This window comes from Passer montanus, unplaced genomic scaffold (genome assembly GCF_014805655.1).
Source record: "Passer montanus isolate IOZ18808 unplaced genomic scaffold, ASM1480565v1 scaffold2, whole genome shotgun sequence".
In the NCBI taxonomy this organism is placed as follows: domain Eukaryota; kingdom Metazoa; phylum Chordata; class Aves; order Passeriformes; family Passeridae; genus Passer; species Passer montanus.
The window spans coordinates 6,853,228-6,879,909 of NW_024366591.1; the positions used below are offsets into that span (position 1 = coordinate 6,853,228).

General features: G+C 41.4%; 2 protein-coding genes across 4 annotated transcripts; one reads left to right on the plus strand and one right to left on the minus strand.

The window, feature by feature from the left end:
* Nucleotides 1-20,268, minus strand: GNPAT (glyceronephosphate O-acyltransferase). 3 transcript variants are annotated; one of them, XM_039707010.1, is made up of 16 exons: nucleotides 20,140-20,268; nucleotides 16,368-16,556; nucleotides 13,774-13,950; nucleotides 12,810-12,939; nucleotides 10,490-10,617; nucleotides 9,963-10,038; nucleotides 9,222-9,373; nucleotides 8,894-9,024; nucleotides 7,996-8,219; nucleotides 5,554-5,799; nucleotides 5,065-5,144; nucleotides 3,165-3,305; nucleotides 2,170-2,269; nucleotides 1,983-2,076; nucleotides 987-1,048; nucleotides 1-684 (listed from the first exon to the last, which is right to left on the minus strand). In XM_039707010.1, exons 1-16 carry the CDS (start codon nucleotides 20,146-20,148, stop codon nucleotides 641-643), a joined length of 1,983 nt encoding a protein of 660 aa, XP_039562944.1. In that variant the 5' UTR covers nucleotides 20,149-20,268; the 3' UTR covers nucleotides 1-640. The 3 variants fall into 3 exon arrangements, with proteins under 3 accessions (XP_039562944.1, XP_039562943.1, XP_039562942.1); XM_039707009.1 differs by having other exon boundaries at nucleotides 16,368-16,559; nucleotides 20,140-20,163; XM_039707008.1 differs by lacking the exon at nucleotides 20,140-20,268 and adding an exon at nucleotides 19,721-19,860.
* On the plus strand, nucleotides 19,912-26,500 carry CUNH1orf131 (chromosome unknown C1orf131 homolog). Its single transcript, XM_039707013.1, has 7 exons — nucleotides 19,912-20,020; nucleotides 20,162-20,451; nucleotides 22,521-22,577; nucleotides 23,611-23,706; nucleotides 24,403-24,489; nucleotides 25,488-25,540; nucleotides 26,169-26,500. Exons 1-7 carry the CDS (start codon nucleotides 19,960-19,962, stop codon nucleotides 26,296-26,298), a joined length of 774 nt encoding a protein of 257 aa, XP_039562947.1. The 5' UTR covers nucleotides 19,912-19,959; the 3' UTR covers nucleotides 26,299-26,500.
* Nucleotides 26,501-26,682: the final 182 nt, after the last annotated feature.

Sequence of the window (26,682 nt, forward strand, 5' to 3'; positions counted from 1 at the left end):
GACACGGAATCGATGGTGCTTTAATTCAGTGTTTAAATACAACATTCATTAAGTGATTAAAATAATGCCAAGCTGCCTTAAAAAAAAACAACAAAAAAACAAAACCAAAACCAACCCAAACACAAAATATCGAAGCACAAAACCCAACACATCAGTTCTGGTTATTGCCCAAGGTTTGATTTGTGCTCTTCATTCATGAAGGCCTTGCCTCACATTTAGCCAGCCAGCAACATTTTTTTCTAAATATTAATTTTAATAGCAAGTCTTTTAATTCCCTGTTACATTTTCACATCCATGAAACATTTGAAACCAATCACACTTGCTACAAGTCTAGAAAAATGTATTTAGGTAGCCATTGCTGTGCACACCTCTTTCAATATTTATTTAAAAAAGAGACAATGTTTCATTTATTTAAAAAAACAAAACATGGTGAGGATGTACATACACCTCTAAGCCTCTCAGCAGCAATTCCTAAGTGGTAATGGAGAGCTGTCCAGCTGAAGAAACACCTCTGTGCCTCCCGCACTTGCAGGCTGGCTGGGCAAGAGGGGAAGCTTGTCTGTTCCTGCCCCTGCTCCAGCAGGGCAGTGGTCCATGTTCTCAGCAGGAGCTTACATCCACTCACAGCATCAGGGACCATTTAGAGTCGTGCAGCCACAGGTTTCTGTACAGGTATCCGAGCATCTAACAGAAAAACCCACACTAAATATTTCTGATCAACATGCTGTAAACACCACACCAATAAACTACTTCTTACTTTACTGCCCTCAGCCACTGGATTGCACAGTATTTGCGATAAAGAGGGGAGATTCAAAGCTGCAGCTAATGATACCAGAAAAAGCATTGTAAAAAAATATTACTAAGATTTTTATGCAGTTAAGTCTATGGAATTACTAGCTAAAAGCACTACATCTAACATATGTGCATTGTCCAAAGTAATTTGTAACTTGAGAAGCTCTCTTGAAATTAATTAGGAGAACACTTACCAAACATGTCCAGGATTTTACTAACAGCCTCTTGATTTACATTGTAAGTTAATCCATTGGGCCTACAATTAAAAAAAAAAAGTTTACTCAACAATATTCCTTATTCCAGTAATTTCTACACAAATAATCAGAATTAAACATTTTCATAATTACATATTTTTCATCATACCAGCATACGTATCAAATTTAAGGACGTCAGACTTCTACTCTAGAACAGTCATGGTTTCTACTCTAGAACACCTTTTCTCTTGTTCACAGTCCCCAAATTCCGTTGCACTCAATTTATTCCTTTTGAAAGGGAAATTTAGCTACAGACATTTATCTTAACCTATTCATTTCATGAACAGAGGCATAAGGAAATAGTTCAGGTTATCAGCTGCCAACGATGTTCTGTGAAACACTCAAGACACTGCAGGGACTTGTTTTATTGGGGACTTCCATGCTCATACTTTTAAACACAGTAAGGAGCACCACACACAAATTCATTTGATAGCAGAATAACACATAATACAACAACAGGTGCATTTTAATCTTAGGCCTATAACCATGGACTGTGTAAAAAGACTCAAATGATTAAGCTTTCAGTAAAATTGCTGTGAGATGAGTTCAGTGCTGAAGTCCCCCAAAACTAGCAGTATTCCTGATTATTGCTTACATTTTCTCACAAGGCTTACCGTAGCACACAGTTTTACAAATAAGCAGTGCTGTTCTTTTCTGATCAGAGTATTGGGAAGAAAGTTGAAAATCAAAAGGTTAAAGGGAATCCGAAGCAGCCTAACGGCGAGTTAATGAATTTTGTTGTTAGGTCCCACAGGAGTCTTTCCACTATGAGGGCATGCCATTCCACTTCCACACAATGTAGAGCAAAGAACTATTGGGTCTTCTCTATGACTCCAGTCAACCTCTAGTGCTCTGGCAGTTGGGGTTCTGCTAGGAGCTCAGATATTAAGAATTGCCACTAAGATTTCTATACACCAGAAATCTAACATTACTTACATTTTCTTCTTCTTCACTGCACCCAGTTTCACAAGAGCTGATAAGGCATTTTTCTGCATGTCAGAAGACAGTGCTTCATAACATTGTGTACTCCCTATGGAGAAGGTAGAAACACAATTAAAAATTTTATAATTTTCAATTAACAGGCTACTCTTGTAAAATCATATTGAGTAACAGCTGTACACACCCTTCTCGAGAAGTTGAAAAACAAAGTTGCGGACTCCGGGTATAAACTGCTTCTCAGTAAATGCTTCTTTCATTTCCTTTGAGAGGTATCTGAAAATTAACTAACATTTTCAAGAAAATGAACATTTCTTTCTTTTAGATTGTCCGATTGTAATGAGTTATAAACAGACGTGTCCTTGTAAGTAATATTATTCCACTGTGAAAAGCATAGGAGAGGAACTCAAAAGGTACCATTGCACAGGGCATCTGAAAGTTTTATTACAGTTTTACAGGTAGGAATATCCCAATATTAAAATAAGACTCTATAACAGCTACCTCAGACGTTAATTTTACATTCTTGTTCTTACAACCAAAAACAGTTTAACTTTTTTAAAGCAATACCTGTTCTGAAGATGAGAAAAAATGGACACATCATACAGTTCCACCCACATCACACATCAGATCACTAACTACATTCCACTATGTTAAAACACCTACAGTATCACCAATCTTATACTGACTTACCTGAGATTTTAGCCTTCTGGGTTTAGATACATTGGTTACTACAGGAAAGTAATTGTTTAATCTTATTAAAACCTTGGAAAACCCAAAATAATTTAAAGAGATATGGATGGAATTAATGACTCCCATAAAAGCTATCAGATAGGAGATACAAACTCATTTCCACACCTGGCAGGATAACCCACATAAAATTACTTAAGCAAGAGCTCCTCATAAAAAAGAACAATGAACCTGGTAGCAGCACACTCCCTGTAAATCTTATAAACTCACAATGAGCCATCACATTACATAGTAGTTACTGCTTTGGTAAATTGGACAAGTCTGAGCCAAAAGCTAAAACTGGGATCCTTGGGGGAGGGTGGTGTTTAAGATTTATTACTGCTGTTTCTTAACTTTTGCATTTCTCAGCCTATTTACACAGAATACCACAGCTCTCTTACTTTCCTTATAAAACATAGGAAAAAAAAAGAGATCATTTGCTGAAGGACAACATACCTGATAACCTTCCACAAAAGGTCTGAACATAGCTGACAAGAAAGACACCGTATCACTTCCTTTGTCAGTAGGGTAAATCTCCTGTTGACTCATTTGAATGGCATCACATTTTGTGAGTAGAAAACATCCTTCCTCAAAATCCTGGGCAAGAAATGCATAACTAAAATTCTAACATTTACAGAAATGCAGCTACCATTTCCCACAAAATCAACAACAGAAACTACAACAGGGCACCACTTTCATTTCTGAACTCAGTTGTCAAGAGACTTGAACCATAATTTTCCTGTCTCCCAAAAATATCTATATAAAAAGGCAGTGAGAACATGTTCTTAAACACAGCAGCTCCTCAATACACAACACACCTTGGCACAAAGAAAGTGGCTGTAGCTGCTATTGCAACAGCCAACCTGAGCTGCCTCAGGATTTTGTCAAAACAGGGTCAGGTTGTCCAGCTAAGGTTTTTTTTCCTTTGGTTGTTTTTTATTTATTTATCTATTTTTAAACTAAGGGTTTGCCTTTATCTCATGTCCAGTGTTTGCAATAAATGATAATACAGATCACTGACCTGCCCTCTACCAAACAGAAAACAAATGGCCAAAAAGTTACAAAGTATGGAAATGTCAAGGTCAATGGCATTACCATAATTGCCAATATGGGCAAAGGGGAGACAGATTACACAAAGGGATGGGACAAGGACATGACAGACATATGAATGAATAAAGTGTTGAGTGGGTGGCTAAAAGATCCCTTAGCATCACAGCAACTCTTCCATCTGACTCCAGCAAAGTCAGTCATAGCCAGCCACCTTCCTGCTCCCTGCTACTTTCTGCTATTTCAAGAAAGCTGCAAGAGGCAACAATTGTCAACAAATAAAACTTAACAGTGCCAGTCAGCCTTTAAAAAAGGCCCAATTCTCATCTATATAAAAACCGATGAGATTTTAATACATTTGCAAGTGTTGAACATTTTTGTGAAAATTAAACTTATCTCTTTTTTAATGCAGGAAAGATCATAACTATCACCATCATGTATTTGTCCTCAGCATTGATAAAAATAACATGTAATCAGTTTAAAATCCAATTAAAAACTACACATGCCAATTTATATTGGGTGTGAGGCTGAACCAGTTTTTCAACTGATAAACTTGTTTTCACCTGCATTTTAAGCAGGCTGGACCAGAGCCAGCTCTAACCCAGCAGGTTTGTGTACAAAATGACAGAGCAAGTCCTGCAGAGGGCCAAGGGTTGCCTGAAGTTTTCCCACCTTGCCTGTATCCAGCTGTGCAAGGGGTGCACACAGGCACACTGAGCCCTGGAATAAGGCATGTGCAGGAACAATACTGGCTTTGTCTGACTGATGCCTGTATGGAGCAGGAGGTAAAATGAGGGAAAACTCTTTTCAAGCAAAAAAAGAATGCAAGTAAAGCTTCCTAAGACTCTAAGAGGGAAACTATTATGTCATTAGGAAAGCTCTCACTTCAAAAAACTTCACAGGCTGCACCCTTGACAACATTTACACTTCATTAAAAAGACTGTTTTAACATAGATTTTCAGATCTGTGCTGGAAGACTGGTAGCTTTATGCAAAAAAGCCAAACTTGTGCTACAGTTCATTTTAATAGTTCAGAATTGGGCAATTTCTTTTTTTTCTTTTTTTTTCTTTTTCTTTTTTTTTTTTTTACTGGAATGGAGAAAAAGATTGCATTGGCAATCTTGTGGATTCAGACAATATTTTGCAATCAACATAATGACCCCCTTTGTAGTTCTCCCTCCCACTCACAGATCAAGGTGATATATCTGTAGGTGTTTTTCACAAAGCACTTGATTAGCAGAGCCCTGGAATCAGATGCTATTTAATTGGTTGCATTACTATCAGTATTTTTGTATAAGGGATGGTTTTACCTTCAATGAAATGCCAGGAAAGAAGATGAACTCATCAGAAAAAACATCTCTCAAGAAGTTGAAGCAGCTATAGACTTCCTCTGAAAAAAATATTGTAAATGCAAGTGAAGAGCCCTTTACTCCTTATTTAAGAGAGCACCTACTTCAAATAAAACATGGACTTGACATTTGAAGCAACATACAAGGGCAGAAACCGCAACAGAACAGCAAGTACTCAAAGCACTTGATTCAATTGTTAAAAAAAGGAAAGAGCCGGGGCTTGCAGTTTTTCATTAAATTCCACAATCAAATCCTACAAAAGGATCAAAGGGTAAACAAACACAAAAAAGGCAAGTAAAATATCCCCATGCCCTCCCAACACATCCACCTTATCACAAGTGTAACAGTCTCAGATAGCTCCCGCTAGCAGTCACAGGAACCATTCCTGTGTTCCTCTCCCAGCTGATGGCACAAGGAGCAAAGCAGCAGCTTCTCAGAGCCCCAGCACACCTTTCCTGAAGCTGGGTGCCATCTGCAAGGCGACTGCCACCAGGGCTGGGCGCACGAAGACGTTCAGCAGCTGGTTCCTGTACGTGGCACACATGAGCACGGCCAGCGCGTGCCTGAAGACGATTTCCCCTATGGCTCCATCTTCCACTCCCTTGTCATTCAGGACCATGTGGCCATCGACAAGGCGAGCGATGTTGGAATGCAGGATGAGGCTAGACAGGACTGCTTTTTTGGCACACAGGTTATCTAGGAGGAAAATACAACACTCAGGAAGTTGCAAAAGGGAACATAACTCTATTGAAACAGCCCCAAAATGTGCCAGTATTTCGGACACTAAGCCAAACTTTCAGTTAGAGAGATGTTCCAATAGAATCCATACCAGGAACTGGCAAACTAGGCATAGTATGACATGGAGAGAACAAATTTCAGACATTTCTACAATTAAAATGCTTCAAATTCTTCCACTTACTGACAACTATAAATTGTAATTGTTCCTTTGTCTCTGGAACAAATATTCTGAGCCTCCAAATAGAAAAAGGAAATATCTGTTTAATGGAAACATTCATTAGTAAGGAAACTGAGACTATGCTTGTGCTTAAGCATTTCTGACACTACAAGTTTTGAATCAGAGGTACAAATCTTTTTATGAACTTTTTCATCAACTCTCATACATAAGCAAGGCCTCATCCCAAATTAAATTTCTAAAAATTCTTAGCACAAATATTGTTACACAACATACCTGCTCAATGAGAAACATTCCCTGCATCAAATTGGAATCAATTTGACAAGCAAGCAATAAAAAACTTAATATTGAACGCTAAAATACACTTTACATGTTCATAGCACCACAGGCATATCAAATCAATATAGCCTTTTCTGACAGAAAAAAACCCTATCATATTCCTTTCCTTTAATACAGATTTCATGTACAGTCTCCTTGCATCTTATTTACTCCTTCAACTTACTTTGTTCGAATTTTGCTAAAGCTCCTGTTTCTCAATGCAATAGAAAACAGAAGTCTGTGCAAGTAATTTTACAGTTCCTGTTTTGAATATAAAATTTTGCAACTGTTCTGCCTGTAACGACCAACCAGCATGACAAGGGCAGAAATAACCAGCTGTTTAGAGTCCAAAGAATGGAGTGCATACATGCAGTTGCTGGCATCAGCAAATTGGCCTTTAAAACGTATTTCTTCTTTTCAAATTGACAATCCAAACCAAAACAACAAACCCAGTATGCAACTGATGCCTCGAGCACCCACAGCACACTCCAACAAAATCCACTCAGCTGTTGTCACGCCTCCATTTCATGACCATGCCTATCTGCTATTCCCTGACTACATGACAACACTACTAAAGCAAATGCTTACTACCTGTTGCTAAGAAAATAAACAAAATAAATAAGCAAATCTGGATGTGTTATGTTTTTCAGTTTACTGTGTAGTAAGATTCTAAATGCTGTTTTAAGTATTGCCATGAAATTCTTGCTTTTACCAGTCTGGCAGAAGCAGACCTTGCCTGCATTCCCTGTAGTGTCGATCCCTGAAAGAAGTGAGTTTTTTTCCCAGAGGTGACAGAGCTCTTTCATACCAGTAGCCTGACCCTATTTCTTTATTGTAGTAGTGAGAGGCATCCTTGATTATACACAGGACTACAAAAGCAAAGATCCTTGGCTTAAGTCTACCTACAGCAGAAAGGTAAATCTACGTGCATTCCACAATACTGTTCCTTACTAGCTTTACCACTTACATCCTGAGGCTCTAAAATTGCCTGTGTCACTCTAGCTCACAGAGAGAAGTTTCAAACAAAGTTTGAAAGCACAATCAATCTTTCAGCAGCCAATATATATACTATACATATCTATGTATCTATCTATCGATAGATATAAAAGGGGGTGTGTATATAAGTATATTAATAAAACCACCAAAGAAGCCTTCCCTTCAAAAGTCATCATTGTTTCTGGAGATAAAATGAATTTAAAAATAAACACACAACTGAGAGTTTTGATGTCCTCCACCCATTTGTTTCTGCTAGTTCTTTGCACCAGTAACAACTTACTGTAGTCAGTACCAAGCAGGAAATGTAGCATTACATGGAATTAACTGGTGCAGATCAGGCTACTGCCTATGACTTACACACAGGCACTTACATTACACAAACTGTACTACTCTGATAAAGGGCTTTATAATTTCCCTCTCACGCCACACTTCATGATACAACAGCAAAATATCTGTTCTGTTTCCACCTAACTGTTTTTCAAAGTATTATCTTCAACAGGTGAAGAAAATACCTGTCAGAGTTCAGCATGATTTTTAGCATATCCTCAAATCCATTTATAACTCCAAGAATTCTCTACAACTCTCACCATGCATTGCTTCAATAGAAATATAATTTATCTTTCATAAGCAACAAGAGGAACAGAAATAACACTTTCTCTGCATACCAGGCCATTCAATGAATCCTCCAAAAGTCTGTGTTAAGCCTTTAAGCCACAGAGTCTTTTCTATTAGAAGGTCAAATTCCATGGCTGGCAAGTTCTGGAGCAGGACAGCAGCAACTAGCACCCATGGGCTCAAAACCATGTTTTCTATTTGCAGGAGCTCCATTTTATAAGCTACGTCACTGACAAATTCTTGGATATCCTCAGATGGCTTTTGGGGAAGATGCCTGAAAAAAACAATGCAATTTATGGTAAAGATCTCAAAAAGTCTAATATAAATAACATCCCTCTTTATTTCTTTCATATTGTTCCCAGATCTGTAACTTTAGAGCACCTAATATCTGCAAGGTGATTCTATGTGCTATGTAAAACAGAAGTATGGAGCAAAGCATCAGTAGCTGCATGACAGTACCTGTAAGAACAGACCTCTGCACTGATGCTGTATATTTGCTGTCTTCAAACAAAATTCAAAAGCATTATATTTTACAGAAAAAATTACAAAAGCAACACAACCCAGTCACAGCTACAGCTCTCCCTGATATACGATCACTTAACAGCTTGCAGGAATAACACAAGAAGTGAGAGAAAGGTGAAAATTTTAAGTGGCAAAAGCACCACATTCTCAGAAAATAGAGCTTTGCCTGGTTCATGCATCACCATTAAATTTTAAAGTGGTGTCTTCTCAACACAGGGAAAGCCACAAGTAACAATTCATTTCAGAAACACCCAGTGATAAGCACAATAAGCCTCTGCTCAGACCAAACAGGTTCAGCAGTCTGAACAGTCAGATGGAGGGAGGTGAGAGAAGATGAAAACAAAGTACAAGAGAACATCTTAGTTCACATAGGTGTAGACTAAACAAATGTTTTTCCTGTGCATACACCACGAAAAGATGCAGTACCTGGGAACCAAATTGTACGGGCACCGATTGATCCTCCCAGATGCCAAGGTTCTAAGGGATACTGGCTGGCCAATGTAGATATGTATGGTACCAAAATTGTCACTGAGGATTCTCCTGGCTTTTAACAACCCCTATGAAAACGGGAAGAGGAAAACTTAAATTCTGGCACTACAGGGTGCGTATACATCCACTTCTGTTCTTAAGGAATTTACATACAGATGTAGATTCTTTGGGCTTTGGGACTCCTAGGAGTTCGTATGCATAGAGAGATTCTGCTACAGGGTGCGTATATGTCCACTTATGTTCTGTTCTTAAGGAATTTACATACAGATGTAGATTCTTTGGGCTTTGGGACTCCTAGGAGTTCGTATGCATAGAGAGATTCTTCTAATATCCTCTCATAGCTGATGCTGATGGGAACAAGATACGTGTCAAAGACTTCACGTTTGAAAAAGGGTTCCATCACAATGCTGAGAAGACCTGCCAATTGGGAAACAAACCATTAATCACCTGTTTCTTTCAAAGAGGGAAAATCAACTGCAATTTAACTTGGAAAAGGTTATCTTTGTATTTTAGAAACTGCTAATAGGTAAGCACTGTGTCTGTTCTCTCTTCAAGTAAGCAGAAGCAAAAGACACTGCCCAAGCCTTAAAACAGAGAGTAATTGGAAGCAAGACTCTTGGACAGCTATTTGTGGTCTTTTCAGCAGCACTGCTCTGTGCTTGCACAGCATCCTCCTTCCAAAGATTCCCCATTACTTTTACAGTTAGAACTACAATATTTCTCTGCTGGCCAGGGAATGCCTATTGTCTAGGAAGAAAACGGTGAAGAGTTACTGAATTTAGTACACAATGGGGCAAAGGGAGCAAAAGCAGTAGAGAGGAAGTGAAATATATTGCTGTTCTTTGCAAGGCCTCTGAACCCAGCCATGGTGTTTTCCATACTCGGACAGACTTCCCCAGTCTCCCTCTACTTGAACATCCCTTTCTATCCAAAGAACTTACAAAGCACACAGACACTAATGAATGTGCTAATAATATTAGAAGTTCCAAATCTTAAATAAACATACCAAATTTTGGAGTCAGAGTCTTGGCAGTGCGGCTTCTAGTCCCCTCAAGGAAAAATTCAATTGGGGCATAGCCACTCTTCAAAAGTAAAACAAAGAAAAAGTTAGTCAGAGAAAACATTACTTCTTTATTGCCCACAAACAGTTTTAAGTACTTCAAATGTAAGTAAGTTGTTTTTTTTTAATGAAAGACAAACATATCTAACTTCAGACATCTGTAAGCCAACATTCATCCATTGTATTTGCTGCACCATATCGTTTAATTAAGGAAAATACTGTGTCTGTCATGAGATATGGGCACACAATCCAAACCAACTGATGAGCAGTAATTTATCACTTACTGAACTGTGTAATAATAATAGAGTGCACACATGGGCTTCAGCTGCAGCAAATCTGAGGTAAAAAGCACTTACTCATATCACCATGAAGACTTTCAATCACACAGCCAAGGCATCCTGCATAACTCACAAGAATTGCTCCAATACAGTATTTCTTAAGTATACATTTTGAGATCTCAGCAAGTTATTTACCCTTAACATCGTTTTTACATATTCAGCAAACACTGCCCAGTAGAGTCTGTTCCCACCAAAGGAACGTCGCATAAAAAAGGCACCTGCCCTTCGTAGCAGCTCCCCAACTATTTTCATTCCTAGGAAATCTGAAAAACAATCAGAGAAAAAACAAAACCACACACACAAAATTTATTGATTAATATCAGCCAGAAGAATCAACCACAAAATTAGCAGCACGCTGACTAGCAGAATACAGAAGATCTCTTTCAAGGATTCCTTTGTTGCCAACACATTTATTTGCTTTCAAATTGTCTAGCAAGACTTATACAGACAAGAATGGCATATTATGCTTTCCATTTTTTAAGCTGCATTCACTTAGAGCAATTTATTTTCATAATTTAGATGGCCATTTTCATAATTTAGTTCAGCCATAATAAAGACAAAGTTTCTGAAGTACATTATCTCACTCGTCTTTAGAAAAAAGCAGCTCCTGCCGAATATATTGTAGAAGACACAGAAATTAGGCAGCCAATAAAACTACATTAGACCATCTATGATCCTGACTCATCATTCTGGGGGAGGTACACCAAACCACCTAAAATTATTTTATTGTTTTTCAGTTTTAAGCAATGATAGTCAATGCTTAACTTGTCAAAAGCAGGAAAAAAATCACTAAATCACTTAATGTTAACAAAGTTCTTATGGAAGCATTTAAAACAAGTCCACACATCAGCTGGCAACATGTCATTCCAACCTTGCCACCTCAATCCATGAAACACTGAAAAACAGATATTCACTCAGTCAAATAAATTCACATTTCTAGTTGCAACACTGACAATGACTGCCCCGAAGATGTCCCAGGTGCCAGAAACATCATCCCAACACCAGCTAGATTCCTGCTAATGTACTGTATGAGGATGTACTGGCAACTGTTTACCTTCCCTTAGCTAATCCCCACAGATCTATCTGTATGCTTGAAGCCACGAGATAACTAACAAAACAAAGGCACTTACCACCTATATCAGGATAGTCTCTCCACTCAGCACGAGTGCTGATTTGGGAGTGACTTTGTAAACCAAATCTTGTGAATCTCTAACATGATATGCAGGTATGAAATACAACTACAACCTATATTTTCTCCAGAGGAATTTAAAATAATACACATGTGCAGGCAGCATCAAGCTAAAATCCCCTAATTATTTAGGAGAACTTTGAAGCACCCAAAGCATTAAAAAAATGTTAATCATCAAAAAAATCCTTGTAAGCTAAACTAATAGTATCTTAAGATACTATTTTGAGGTCCAAAACACAAAAATACTCTAATCCAAGTCAACAAAGGATTACACCAATACCTATAACAACATGTGAGCAGATTCTGAACAATACACAACAGGCAAACTGCAACACCTTGATCAAGATAGCGGTGAAGCATGGACTTGTAAATCTAACCTGCATCACCCAGATGCAACAAACTAAAAGACCAGGGAAATTTCATCTTCCATAGCAAGCACATTCTCAGAGCTTCTATTAGTCTTGTTAACTTCTTGACTGGAAAAGCAGACTACAGTAAAGCAGAAAGTTCCACCATCTCTGATAGGTTACTTTACCTGCGCATGGTAAGGTAACAGTGCTGCACCAGACCTGAGGTGGTTTTCTGCCTGCTTGGAAGACCTGTTTGTTACTCATGACTTCCAAGATCAGGTTTCTAAGTTAAGTGCTAACAGCATCCAGATTATCAAAAAGCACATTAACTTGGAAGACATTCACTGTTCAAGCCCTCAAGAATTGTTTCCTACCAATATACTGGCTTAATCTGCTTTACAACTAAGTATGCCCAAAATCCTGACCTCTGATATGCCATGTCACTTCACTGCCAGCTCTGTTCTCAGCATGTCACAAAGTTCTGCCAATATTTCAAAGGAATCAATCACATCAGAAACAAGCACGAGGTGCCTGGTACTTCGTATCTGGCTGTAACTGCACTTCAAACTGCATGAAGTATCACAAAAAGTTCTGCACCCTCAGTAGCACCTGGGCAAGTTCTTGCCTGTTACCAGGCTATGAAAGCAAATAGAAGTATTCTTTACAACCCTTATCTTTTGCCCAGCCTCAGGTCTACAGATGGGGTACTTATGGGTGAACTTGCTATGAAAAAGATTCATCTTTGACAGGACTCAGCAGTAATGAGAAGCTTTCAGACATTGTAAGCACCTTACCCAAGGAGGATTTAACAAGCTATATTTGAAACAGAAGTTAAACACATCTACTTATAGTTGCAGCTACCAGAGAATGCTACCAATTCTCTGAATCCTGAAAACATTGTTAAAAACATACTTGCCTATTCCTGATGCAATGACAGGCAAGGCCAAGTCATACGTGTATAGCAAATAAGACAGCATCAAAAAGTCTACGTAGCTTCGGTGGCTGGGCAGCAGCACCACGGGATGCTCCTGAATGGCATGTTGCAACTGAAAAAGAACAGTGCAAACAATATTGTCCCAATATTTACTGACTGTTGAAATTTGCAAATACAGACCTGCACAGGGCTTAAGGCAAATAAAACCCCCTTTGCTTGATGGTTGTTTCTCTGCCCACACAATCAATACAGATCTTTCAGCACAGAACCCATTGGAAATTTGGAGCAGTTATTTCCAGAGCAGCAACCTGAGGCTCACAAGCATCACAGGACTCAAAAACAAGGGGTACCCCATCATGGGATAGTCTAATTCCAAACCCTTTTGATGGGGATGAGAAACCAAATAGGGACTGTCAGGATTGACATTGCTGACTTCCAGGGAATGCACTGCACCCTCCAGAACAGCAATATCCTAAAATGAAATAGGGGACAGCAGTTCCCGGAAACTGAGGAAAACCTAAAGCATCTCCTGCCTCAGAGGTGCACAGTGTTTCACCACACTTAGTTGTATGATGGTTTTGCTGTACAGCCATGTAATATTATATTGTGACCCCCAATTCAGCTAAATGCACTATTATTTTATAATATCAGATAGAAAACACTCTCTCAGTGGCTGATCTAACATACTCAAAGGCACATGGTATTCCTTATCATAGGAAGCATTTGGAAAATATACAAAAAATCGTGACATCTGTTTGCCTCTAAAATACTTACATATCATCTGTCTTTCCTCCCACATTTACTAAGAAAAACACTAGTAAACAAAAGTGAGTGCAGTCTTGGTTTTTATAGAGGGTATATTCCACATTTTTTATTTGTGATTAGAGCTCTTGTCCAAGTGACTGGTCTAAAAATATTTTAACTTTTTCCTCCCACCAGTACTCACTCTCTGCATTCCTTCTTCATTCACACAAACTCTCTGGAAAAGCTGTTTAAATATTTTGCTCAGAGTGAAGGCAAAAAATCTGACAGCTCCTAGTTGCATACGGTGGCCCATTTCATCCAGGATTTCCATGGCTTCTTCTTGAATAATATCAGGTGATTCTCCCATTTCTTTTGCTAACTAAGGAGAAACAAAACAGCAGTGACAAGTTGTCCCCTTCTCCTTGTCCATGCACACTGTTCTAATGTGCCACAGCTACCATGGGAGAGCTACTACAATAGTCCACAAGATTTTGTTTTATGTGATAGGCATGGATCTAATCATACAGAATCTGTTTGGTGCCAGCCAACAAAGCCAAGTTAAAGCTGCTTAAAAACCAACATAACCTTAGACGTCAGTGGTGGGGGGAGGATGTACAAAAATCCTCCCCCCATACGAATGTTTTAACTTGCAGCATATTCAGAGGATATTTAAGTTCAAAGAATACTTCCTATATTTATCAGTCTGAAGACTGTGTATTTTTCTTTCAATAGTAAAATGAAACCTATGTTTGTAGAGACAGTCAGAATGTAAATATTTTAAATGCATTTGGGCTAGAGTTTACAAAGAACCTCAGCTGTATCACACTTCCATTTCTTTGTGATGCATTCCTTTGGCAAGGGAGAGCTGAATTGCATACAAAGCACTGTCTCTACCAACTGTGCATATCAATGATCTTTCTTCTGTTGCCATGCACATTCCCTTTTGAAGTTCCTTGAAATAGACTTAAATAATGGCCATCCCTCCAGTTTGGTATTTGAATCTAGAAATATGTAGTTGAAAAGTTAAGCCTTTTATCATTATGGAATAGGGAACATGACTTCTACTCAACATAGAAGAAGAAGAAGGGAAAGGAAAGGAATGGCAGAAGAAAAAGCCTCCAGAAAAGCACATCGTTTGGAAGCCAGTGCTGCTTACCTATTATTTCCATTTTGTGACATATGAGGAAATCCATCTCCTCCAATCTACCTCTATATATCTTACTAGCACATCTACTAGGTCAAATGTGTTTTCTTAAATGCATTACCCATTATTCTATGTATTTCCACATGTAGTTTAAACTGATTATTTCAGCGACTTAAAGAAGCCAAAAACTGCTTCCAGTTGAGCCTGAGAAAATCAGTCTTGCTTAGGAAGCCAAAAATTTCCTCTTGTTATTCATCAGGAAGAGATTCTGTTCTCATTCACCAGCAGAAGGCTTACCATACCATTCACTCGAGTGATTTAAAGGGAAATCCACCATGGAACTAAGAACTTCCCAAAATCAGAAATCAAAAACCCAGACCAGTCACATATAGAATGCTAAAACAAACAAATGACCTTAACTTCCTACACTGAACTTTAGTAACCACAACAATTTGGCACAAGAACAAATTCAAGTACGCCTGTGCAAAGCTCTGCAAACCTTGCCCAGGCAGGAGGGACCCTAATTGTAGAGTGCTGGGCACTTTGCCCAAGACACTCCCAGTTAGAAACTTCCAGTAACCTCTAGTGCAAAACTGGTAACCAGGCTGCAATGGCAGGTCTGCTAACTCCCTTCAACCACTTGATGCAGCCAGAAAATATTCATCAAAATAATTTTCTATCAAAAAAGCACTTCAGAAGAAAACATCACACAAACATCCTTCTATAAAATCCTCTGTAAAGTATTTTCTTTCAGTAAATTTTTTAGTGTCTCTGGAGTTGAAAGATTTTTTTTTGCTTTCATACTACTTAGCAATCCATAATGGAAACAAAACTACTTTGTGGTGTATAGTGACATACTTTACTTTGTCACATTATAACACATTTTGATGTATCACAGGTAATACTAGCCATTAAAAGAAACAAATAGAAAAAATTTACAGTAGCCTGTCACTCAGGACTAACCAAATCACCTTAGGTATTTCTACACACTTGCAATTATTTTTTATGGCTACTGAAATTAGCTTATGCTGCTAATTAACACACACACATATTTCAGGCATTTAAACACAGTGCAAAGTATCAGCCAGCCTAACCATAAAATACTTTATTTGTTATAAAGTAGTAGCTGCCCTTCATGTTAGGACAAAAAATATGGTTACATCTTAAACAGTGTTTCTAATTCAAAGAATTATCTGTGATATAGAACTCTCATCTTAGTGAAAGTAGCATTTAGGACTTGTTCATAAATGCATCATTAACCTATAAAATTTCTACAAGACACCCCCAAAATACAGAAGTGTCTGCTAAGAAGGAGAGTGCTGATGTCTTTCACAATGTTGTTCTGTGGTGAGAACCACAGAGTTGAGTATGTGGAGTATGAGGAGAAAGAGAAAAAAGAAGTAGTCAGGCACACTGGATAAATTAATGATGAAGTGTTGCATATGCAAAATCAAAACACTGTTTCATGAACCTGACAGTTTTGGTGGCAATTCCAGTAATTTTTTTTCCTGACAAAAGAGTTATTTATTTACTGGACTATCTTCCAAACTACAATTACCATTTTAACAATGTCAGCAACAACCTCTTTTTCCCTGCTGCCACACAAAGCTTGGCTGTGTTTAATCTGCATCATCTTAGAGGTCCAGACTCACCTGCTTGATGACATACTGAACTTGCTCTGACTGGAGAACAGCACTTTTGATAGCATTTGGCTTGCAAGGTGAAAGTCCCTTGTAGATCACTGGGGTGTAACATTTCATGGCGTATCTCAAGTCACTGGACAACCGTCTTTCCTCCAAAATATCCTCAAACTCATCTCTTTTCTTTGATGTGAGCTCTTTCTGCTAGGAACATACAAATGAAGAATGAGACACTATTTGGTGACCTTCTTGGCTACAGCACCAAAATGATGATATGCACTACTTGTGCAACATTTGGGGTTTCTTCTTAGCTTTTAATAACATCTGCATGCTACACTCTGTGAGTGCAGGAACCAATACCACCTGCTTGCAAGAGTGATCCAGAAAGAAACTAAAAAGCAAAATAAACAAACACACACACCCTCCCCCACCCGAAAAAAACCCCTCACCCTAATTCCTTTCAATTGCAAAGATTCCCAAATTACCCTATGCCATGTTACTTAATTCTACCTCCCCCCTAAAAAAACCCTTACCCTAGTCCCTTCAACTGCAAAGGTCTTCAAATCACCCTATGCCATGTTACTTAATTCCACACAAAAGGAAGAAACTGAGAGAAGATATGGGCTTTTAAAGCTGAAGTGTCTTGCTTCCAGCCTCTCTGTGATTAAGAGGTATTAACTAAAAGACTTTTGATTCCAACTCTCACAGCTTCATTAAGACAATGCTATGATTCACATTATAAAAACCCAATCATTAACACACAGAAAATAATCCCTGCTACTTGAAAGTTGCATCTGGGGGCCTTGGTGAATTGTAGCTTTCACACAGCTCGGATGTAAGGTACATAAAACATTACCAGGCAAGAGCAAATAAAGAAAACCTCAAATCACCTCACTGAGAGCCATGTGAATGCAATACAGTGCACACGTAGGTAAAAAGAGAGCAGTCTCTGAGTAATCAGTACCACCACTGCTAAGCAAGAAAAACCCCAGGGCATCAAGAACTAATTGTGGATCCATCCTGCTGCAAAAAATTCAGACAAAACTCTTCCCTTTGACCCAGTAGACCCTTGTGCTGGAGAGCGATGTCTCCTATTGTCTCCTATATCACTACAGTTTGTATGAATGATCCCTCAGTCTTCCCAAGAGTGAAACTGTATTTCTCCAAGCTTCAAACCAGCAGCAACAGCCACCAGGTAAGTAAGAAAACTGGAGTAAGCCTCTGTTAAATAAAAAAATATTAGTTATGACCAAGCATATTTATTAGAAGATATTAAAAATAAAAATGCTCATGTCTTCCTCTACAGTTCTACCTGAAGGGTAGCACTGGCAATCTTTTCATTCATTCCACCTCCTCTTTCTAAATCTGACCTGTGCAGAACCAAACTGATAATGAAGTATAAAACATGCTTCATGAGCTCCTTCAGTGATCTTTTCTGGTGCTGAGTGGAAAGCCTGGCCAGCAAACACACAGGGGAACACCAGCAACAGATAAGCAAAATGCCCAACAGTGGAACAAAACAACTCAAATCAGGAATATCTCCATTTAAGAATGACAAAAAATCCTTCAAAGCCTCATCTGCATCAAAAGTCAATTTTGTTTTATTGGAGGACACAAATCCCACTATAATGTTTGACCTTCTCAAGTTCTTTTACCCACGCAAATTTGGAGACCATCTCTCTACTATAATTGCATTTAGTAGATTGTATAATTTTTCTTTCCACAGCTGCAGTTTAGAGAATTACCTCACAGTAACTGCAGAACAAACTCAGCAGGGACTTTCAAAATAATCTCATCCAGGTATTAAAACTTTTAGGGGTTTTTGTCCTGTATGATTTAGCATTACAGCTTTCAACCTCTCTTCTTTCACAGCTTTCAGCTGGTTAGTATTTTGCAAGAGCTGAGTAAGCTAAGATCTGTTAAGATGACTGCAAATAGTTTCTATCAGCCATCTGTTGCTGTTGACACCTTATATCAATCCCCTTGATTAAAATAAAACAGAAATAAATCCCTTATGTTGTATAATGGCAAAAAAAGCTCAGAATAGCAGCAGAAAATAAATTACTCTAAGTATCACCTACTCAGATCAGTATGTGACAAGTCATTGCTCAGAACATCTAAGCAATGTTTATGTCAGTCACAAAAAGTTCGAATCCTGCAATCTGCAACTACATGAAATGCAGACAAAGAAAGACAGCACCCAGCACGAGCACTATCAGCCACATCAGCAGTCACCGCATGGCTGCAGCTCTTCCCCAGCGCAACTCCGGCGAGCAGAGTTTTGCTAGGGCCACGGCCCATTGAAAAATCACCTCTCTGCCTCTGCTCTTCGTCTCAAGTCTTCAGACTTGACGTGCAACTGATTTCTCCCCATGGTAATAGTTATTTTCACGCCCTGTTCTGAAGGAGCACTGAGGGAGCCAAGTCACACACTTTACCAAACGCTAAAGATTTGCAACTGTGCTTTTACACATTCCAGCCAAGCTGTTGTTCCAGTTTCGATTGCCAGGTGGTAGAGAACACACTTAGAAAACACACTGTTGGAAACCTGGACATCTGAAGATTCAGTGACATGCGCTGTTACTGTGACAGCAGTGAAGTAGGGAAGCAAAAAAGCAGGAGCCTGGAGCTCCTCTGCTTCCAATAACTAGGATATGCAATGTAAAGATGGTGCTCACGATGCCCTTGGGATACCAGCAAACAGACAAGACACAAAAGAAGCTTGGGAATCTCTGCCGAAACAAGGAGCTGTTTCCCTCTCTCCCTAGTACCCTCCTCCAAACGCCTGTAGAGAGATGGGATCTAGCACTCCACACCCAAAACTCCTTGTCTGAAGCTGGCAGAGCAGCTGCAGGGAACCAACAAGGTGAATGAAGTAACTTTCACTATGTAACACGGGAAAACCCGCTTCAGCCACTCCATGCCCACGACAACCTCCCAGCGCTAACTTCACCCCGGCTGCGGGACAGGTTGCTGCGGACTGAAGCCCTGCGGAGCGCCCGGTGCCCGGACACCTGCCGCCTCCCGGAGCCGCTCCGGACACTTCCCACCTCCCGGACCCCGCCGGGCCTTCCGCAGCACCTCTGAGGAGCGCCGCGGCGCTCGGGAGCTCTGGCTGTGTGACACGACGGACAGTGAAGGACAGCCGAAGCAGAGGTGAACTGGTGAGGGGAAAAGTCCGCTCCCGCCGGGACCCGGGAAAGGCCTCGTCCGTCCCTCCGGAGCGCGGTCCCCGCTTCCTCGGGAACGCAAACCGGGAGTAAAGGGTGGAGGAGCAGACTGCGCCAAGCGCCGTCATCCCCGTTCAGAGAGAGCGGCGCGGGTGAGGTGAGCAGCCCCTTCCCCGCCGCACCGCTCCCGCCTACCGAGTACATGGGTGCCCCTCGCCGCGCCCGCCCGGGCGCCGCCGCTGTCGCCATGGTCCTGCGAGCTCCACCGCGCCGCCCCGCGCCCCGGTCGCCCGCCCTACCCCGTCGAGCTGCCCTGCCGCCCGCCGCCGCCTCCCGAGGCGAGGCGGGGGCACCGCGCCATGGGCGGCGCCATGTCGGGTGCGACGGCAGCCGCCGGGGGTCACACGCCGGCCCGCCCGCCCGCCGCGGCAGCCATGGGACCGCGGGAGCCGCACCGCCGGCTGGAGGCGGTGCTCGGCACCCTCTACGACCTGGGTGGGTGCGCGGGGCCGGGCCGGGCGCTGCGCCGGCACCACGGTCCTCCCTGGGGCTGGGGAGGGGAGGGGGCCGGGCGCGGGCGCTCCGGAGCGGAGTGGCGGCGGCGCGGAGCTGACCCACGGCATGTGCTCGGAACAGGTGAGGAGCCCGGCGGCGCTCGGCGCGCTGCAGAGGACGGCGGAACGAGAGCAGTGCCGCCGTCAGCGGAGGAAGACGAAGAGGAGGAGGAGAGACGGGAGCCGCAGCCGGCGGCGGGCGGGCGGCGCGGGGCCCGCGGCTTCTTCGGGGAGCTGCGAGCCGAGCTGAGCGCCGCCGGCGCTGCCCCGCCGGCCCCCGCCGCCCCGCCCGCCGTGGAGGTCGTGGTGTTCCGCGGGAGGAAGAGGAAGGAGCGGCACGGCCCCTCGGCAGCGCCCGCCGGCGCAGCGCAGGTAGGGCCGGGCGGGCGCGGGCCCCGCTGCCCCAGCCGCCCCTGCCCGGGGTGGGAGCCGTGCGGCGGGCTGCGCTCCCTGCGGGCCTGCGTTTGTCCCTCTGCTGGTACGGCTGCCTGGATGCTTTGGCATCCGCGTGCTCAGCTCGATGGCTTCTGGTCCTGCTCATTCCCAGTGGGGCTGCTGGAAACGGGCAGGATGAAGCAGGGGAGGGGGCAGCACTTGAATACCAATGTTTTGAATTTCAGATCTCTGGATGAGAATCCCATGTTTGAAATAGGCGCATTTTAGCAAAATAAATTGGTTTGCTGACAGGCTGATGTTACAGCAAGAAGTGAAAGAGATGGAAGGCTAAGCCTCTTGGTTACTGCAGTGCCCAGGAGTTTTGTGTGCTGCTCTGTTCCTGTCAGTAGCTGTGGACGTGAGGTGCCAAAACTTCCTTCTTTTCTCTGGCATCACAGCAGTGCTGGGCCATTTTCAAGCAGCATTTGTTCTTGGAGGATCAGTGTTGGGTACTCCCTAGGGGAAGGCATGACAGCATTAGATCTCAGTCCTCGGGCTTGGTTTGCTGCTGCTAAACTGCTTTGCGCTACCAAAAACTGTAGCTGAGTTCCTTCACCAGGGAGGTCTGGATAGGTTTGGCTGGAAGTTGAGCAGGGGGGTTGATTGGTCTCCAGATTTTATAGCTTCTGTGATTGTTTTCTTTGAATTGTCTTTATGGCCATAACATCAGAAGCCCATTCTAAAATAAGCTCTGATGGGCCAGCATATTGTCTTGAATTCAGAGAGACTTACTGATATTGGGGGTTTAATTGCTTGGAACCGGGGACTTGAAGAGACTTAAGGAGTTGTTTGAATCCCTAACTTTTGTGCTTTTTCCAGCATGTTTTCCTCTAAAAATTTTCTTAAGTTTTTTATAGCTGGAGTTTTTTTTCCTGAAAACACTGGTCTTACACTTGTTAGCAAAATGCTCTGAAGATAACTGGGTGTATTTGTGGTTGAAATTGAATTCTATATAGAAGCCTTTGCAGAGCTGAGAGGAGTTTGGCTATGGTGGATGCAGAGGGAAGCCCTGGTGTAATCCTTGGGCCTGAAGCTGTGACATACTGTGCCCTGAGGTCCTGGAGAGTGAAATGGAAATGCTTGAAATGTATTTCAGTTCAGCTTTAATGCTTACGTAGTACTCCTGTTTCATCTGAGTGGATTGTACCTTTGGGAGCAAACAGGGGAGCGAACAGGGTAATCTCTTGAACAGATGGCAGTTTGCCTGCCTGCATCAGCATGCTTGGGGATGGGCAGAGCTTCCCCTCAGAGAGGTGGCTCAGCACATCCTCCCTGAAATCAGAAAGCAGACAGTCTAAAATAACCCTGGGAGATTTGTAGCTGCTCCACAGTGTCCCATGTGGGACACTCCTGTAACAAGAAAGCATGGAACTCTCTCCCTGGGAATTTTGTGCTTCTTTTTCTTTCTATGATATAGTGTGTTGCCCTGCAAGAGCGCCCCTCCAAACTGAGAACTGCTGATGGAAAGTGTCTGTGTAAATTGTGGAGCAGAGAAGATGTGCTTTTCTCTGAGCTCATTTTGAGCAAGTCCTTTCTTCAGCCTGTGTTAAGTGCGTTCTGCCATTGCTGGCAGTGCACCCTTTGGAGCTGTTTCTCTGGCATTAGTGGATATGGCTGGATATGGACACTAATATATGTCCATGCAGTTAGGAATTAAGCTAGTTCTACATATTGTCCCAGCTGTGAGTACATGCACTATTACCACTGCACTGTCTCAAACAAAATTACGTAAAATTCACGAGTTGTCCTACATTAGCTGTTCAATGTGGGTTTGGAAAAGGACATATGAGTGATATGTGGCAGTTTTTCTCTTACATACCTAGAAAAATGCCATTGAAACTGTCTCTTTTAACAGATCCTGGTAATAAAGCTAGGAAAAAATGCTGCTGGAAACTATTCCATATAATGGACTTTACATTTCACTGCTTTTCAAAAAGCTATCCCAGTCAGCATTTAAACTGGTGTTACTTGTAATATTAATTTGAAATGTTTTGTTTTGTTTTTAGACCCAAATAGTGAATGAAGAGAAAAATGCAGTCAGACAAGAATTTAACTTTGAAAAGGTAAGTCATTAGGATCAGACTAATCTCACTAGTGTAGTGTACAGTTATGTGTGCACGTGTACTTCAGAAAGCTACGGTGGGACTGATGGGAAACCTTTGCAGAAAGAGCTGGGTGAGGATTTCCTAATAGGAAATTTCTCTTATAGGTGAGGATTTCCTAATAGGTAATTCTGACTACATGCCACACCAAAGGAGGAACAGGCTGGCAGCAGTCAGCTGCTCCATGTGGAGAGAGGTGTGTTACAACTTCATGGCCTTTTTCTCTGACCTTCCAATGAGAATTTGAGTGGGATGTGTAAAGGTGCTTGAATTCCCATAATATTTAGCATAGTTCTTTCTGCCCTATGGTGTTAAAAATCTCTGACATCTCACGTGGGAAGGAAAAAAAAGTGTATTGGCTTCTGTTTTTGAAACAACAAATCACTTTTGCCATTTGTCATTTTATTCGCATCTGTTCTTACATGAACATAACTAGCATTGGCCACCTTAGCTACTAATTTGTTTACAGATCTGTGCAAGTTCTTTTGTGTGCCTAATTGCTGCTCAGGGATGTGTTGTGATCCAGTCCCGTCTCTCTCCAGAGATTCTGCATGGAGCTCTGTACTGCTAAGAAGGGTGGGGATTTAATCACTGATTTAAAAAAGATTATGGATTCATTAGTAGTTTTGCCAAGGTATGCTTGTATAGTGTTAACTCCACCTATGTGTGTAGTCAAACCACCATCTGCCCATCCATGTTTCTCAGTGGTTAAGTGCTCATTTTTTACATGGAGAAAATCCGTTCTATGTATTACTTCATGTGAAATGAGGAGAATTGAAAATTGTCCCCTTGACAGTCCTCACCATCCAGAGGTTAGTTGGACAGTGGTTAACTGCTCCACAGTATAGCTCTGAACTCAGTTTTATTTTATAGCATGCCAATTTCCAGTATTAGCCAGGATTTCCTCAGGAGTATGACTGTTGCTCTCTGCCAGGCATTGCTTTACAACAGCTTGGACATTATGAAATGCCTCCAATTTTCTGAAATGTTCTAGGCTCGCCTGGAAGTGCACAAGTTTGGAATCACTGGCTACAAGAAGCAGGAACAACGTGTCTGGGAACAGGAGCGTGCTATCATGCTGGGGGCCAAGGTAATTGTCCCTTGGTTTGTGCTGGAGGTCACCCAGCTGTTACAATGCAGAAAAGCAGTAAAGAACATGAGGGCCTTTGGTATTCCTCTTTTAAAACACAAAATCCCCTGCCCTGACTGTTCTCCCACTTCATCCTTACTTTTACATCATCTCTTCTGTCTTGTCTGTGGATGATTGGAAGATTAGTATGGTTGTGTTATCAGGAAAGCATTGCAGATGAAATATGACTAATCAGGCTGAAAAACATTTACTAATTTTTAATCAGGCCTCTCCAACTATTTACTTTTTAATCAAAAGTAAATAGTTGGAGAGTGGGGCTCACTTTTTAAATCTTCATTCTCACAGAGATAAAGATGGAGAAAGTTTTTTAGTTCATCATAACTAGTATAAATGAAAAAAATATTATTTTAGGTGTTTTTTAGGAAGTGGGTTGGGATTTTTTGCTCAGAGTGTGTATGTAAACCTTGTAGGACTGATACCAGAACAGTATTGTCTCTCTCTGCTGTCCTCACCAAGAAAGAAACAATTTGTGACTACCTGATGTCTCTTAAGTCCATTCCTCTCACCCAAAAGGAAATAAGCATTTCTAATGTTTTGCCACTACCACACGAAAAATGCTGTCTGTGCAAGTGTGTGAATAATTTTTGAACCTATTTGAAAATTTAATCAGCAGTATCCCTCCCAATCTTTTTGCAGCCCCCCAAAAAGGCACATGTGAACTACAGGACTTACCAGGAGAAACTGAAAGAGAAAAAAGCAGTGAAAGATGCTGATAAGGAAAAGGTTTGTATGAAATTTTCTGCATAAAAAGGCAGCATGTAGGAGCCAGCCCTCTTTAAAAGAGCCTGACAGATAATGCCTCAGGTGCAGGAGGAGTGCCCAAGCTTGACACCTGCTGCTCCCTGTGGATTGGGCTCCTGGCTCCTGCAGGATTAATCTCGTTGGTAAAGCTGGTTGTGTGCAGTATAAAGGCACAGAGTTAGGCTTGTGTTGTGGTTGGTTTCACTGCCTCACCATTCCAGGCTGATAGACTGATGACACAAAATCAGCAGTGGTTTTTTATCCATTCCTCTTAAGAGGAAACAGAATCGTCCCCAATTAAAGTTTGTTGCATGTTGTCTAACCATAGAGAGCCGGATCTTCGACTGTTTTTTTATCAGCACAATTCCATCTAGGATCCTACTCATTATTTAAAGCAAGGGTGAGGCTTCTATTGGATCCATCCTCTAGCACAGCCCATCTGGCTCTGAGCCTACTCTCTGCCTCGCTATAGAGCCTTCCCATGTAGGTGGGAGCAGGCTGGTGGGGCTCGTAATTGCTCTATCAGCCAGTTTCCTGCCACCCTCTTTCCCAGGGACCTACTTCTCCTGCTCTGTCATGTGGCTCAAAGTGCATGACCAGTCACATCTGAGCCCTGTTATTTGACAGCTGCCCTCAGCTGGGTGACAGGACACACCTACTTGGTAGCAAGTCCATCTTCTGACTCTGGGATCTGTCACATGCCCAAGAAGGAAGCCTCTGCTTTTGCACGTGGCAAGGGCAGCACATTGGTCGTGAGTGGGCTGTACTTTCCATAAGGCATTAGGAAGGGCTCTGGGCACTCCTGGCAGTGGCTCCATAATGTGTTGCATCACTTGTTCTGTCAGAAGGTCTCCCAGCTTGCTTTAAGTGCCTGCTGCTCTGTGAAGCAAAGGCTATTTACCAAATGTTCTTTGTGCAGGTGGTTGTTTAATCAACATGCTCTGTTCCTTTTTCATTAAAATATCTGTCTTTCAAAACAGGAACATAAAGGTGACTCTATTATAAAGAAGAAGAAGCATAAAGAACAGGAGAGGTGAGGTGTTTTCAACGTGGTCTCCCCAGTGTATCTCCCCTATGTAATTGCACAGTCTTACTCCAGAAATCATGCACATCGCAGTGCAACAAAATTCTCCAGGTGCTGAGATCCTCAAAAAATGGTGACACTGCTCTGTGCCTAGCTGTTCCAGAGACTTCAGTTCCTCAGCTTTACTTGGAAGTATGTCAGTTCTGCCCCAACATGTCTTAAGACTGCAGCTGGACGTCAGAGGGATGAAAATCCCTATGTGCAGACTCATGACACCACTTGCTCAGAGCATTTGCCCTAAGAAATAATTTCTGCAAAGCATAAGCTACGGTATACAGAGGCTTGAAAGTGAGCTGACATTTCCTAATCCTAGTGCAGCAGGTTCCCTCTGTACTGTCTTCCTTCTCTGTCCAAAAATCTTCATGTTTCTAAACATTTAAAAATGTAAATCGTGCTGTAATGTGCTGTAAATTTTGCATGTCTATGAAGGAAAAATGTTCTGAAGTCTTTACATGCTATAGTTTGTTACTCCATAATACCAAACTCTGCATAAATAGGTGACTTTTTCACCATATTAAGCGTTTACCTGTGTTTCTGCTGTTTCTTTTAATTTTTGTTTTTCGTCTTCCTGTTTCAGGAAGGCCAAAAGGAAGAAATCTGTGCCTAGCATTTGGCCTGCAGGACAAGTTGGAAAATTCAGAAATGGGACCTTGATTCTGCAAAGCCGTGACATAAAGAAAATTAAATCATCTAAAGTTAGCAAATGAACTTCATGATACAGAGTGAAATGGACAATATGCATAAGAGAGTTCACATTGCTACCAACACAGACTTCTGGAGCCTTTTGCCTATCCACCATATCCTAATTTTTTAATCTTGTTATTACAGGATTTTTATGTACCATTCTGTCTTGGGATGAATATTAGAATTTACCATTTTATAAATAAAGATTAGAGTTCTTATCAAGAAGGTTATACAGGCTATTTTTATTAGTCAATATGTGCTGAAGAAAACATTTCTTTTTGTAGAATCAGCTTATTGGCTGTTAATAAAATAGTCATTTAATCCATAAATTAATGGATTAATGTTAATATATCTTTCATACGGAAGGAATTTGTAAAAAGCAGTATCTTACTCTGAACTGGAAGTAG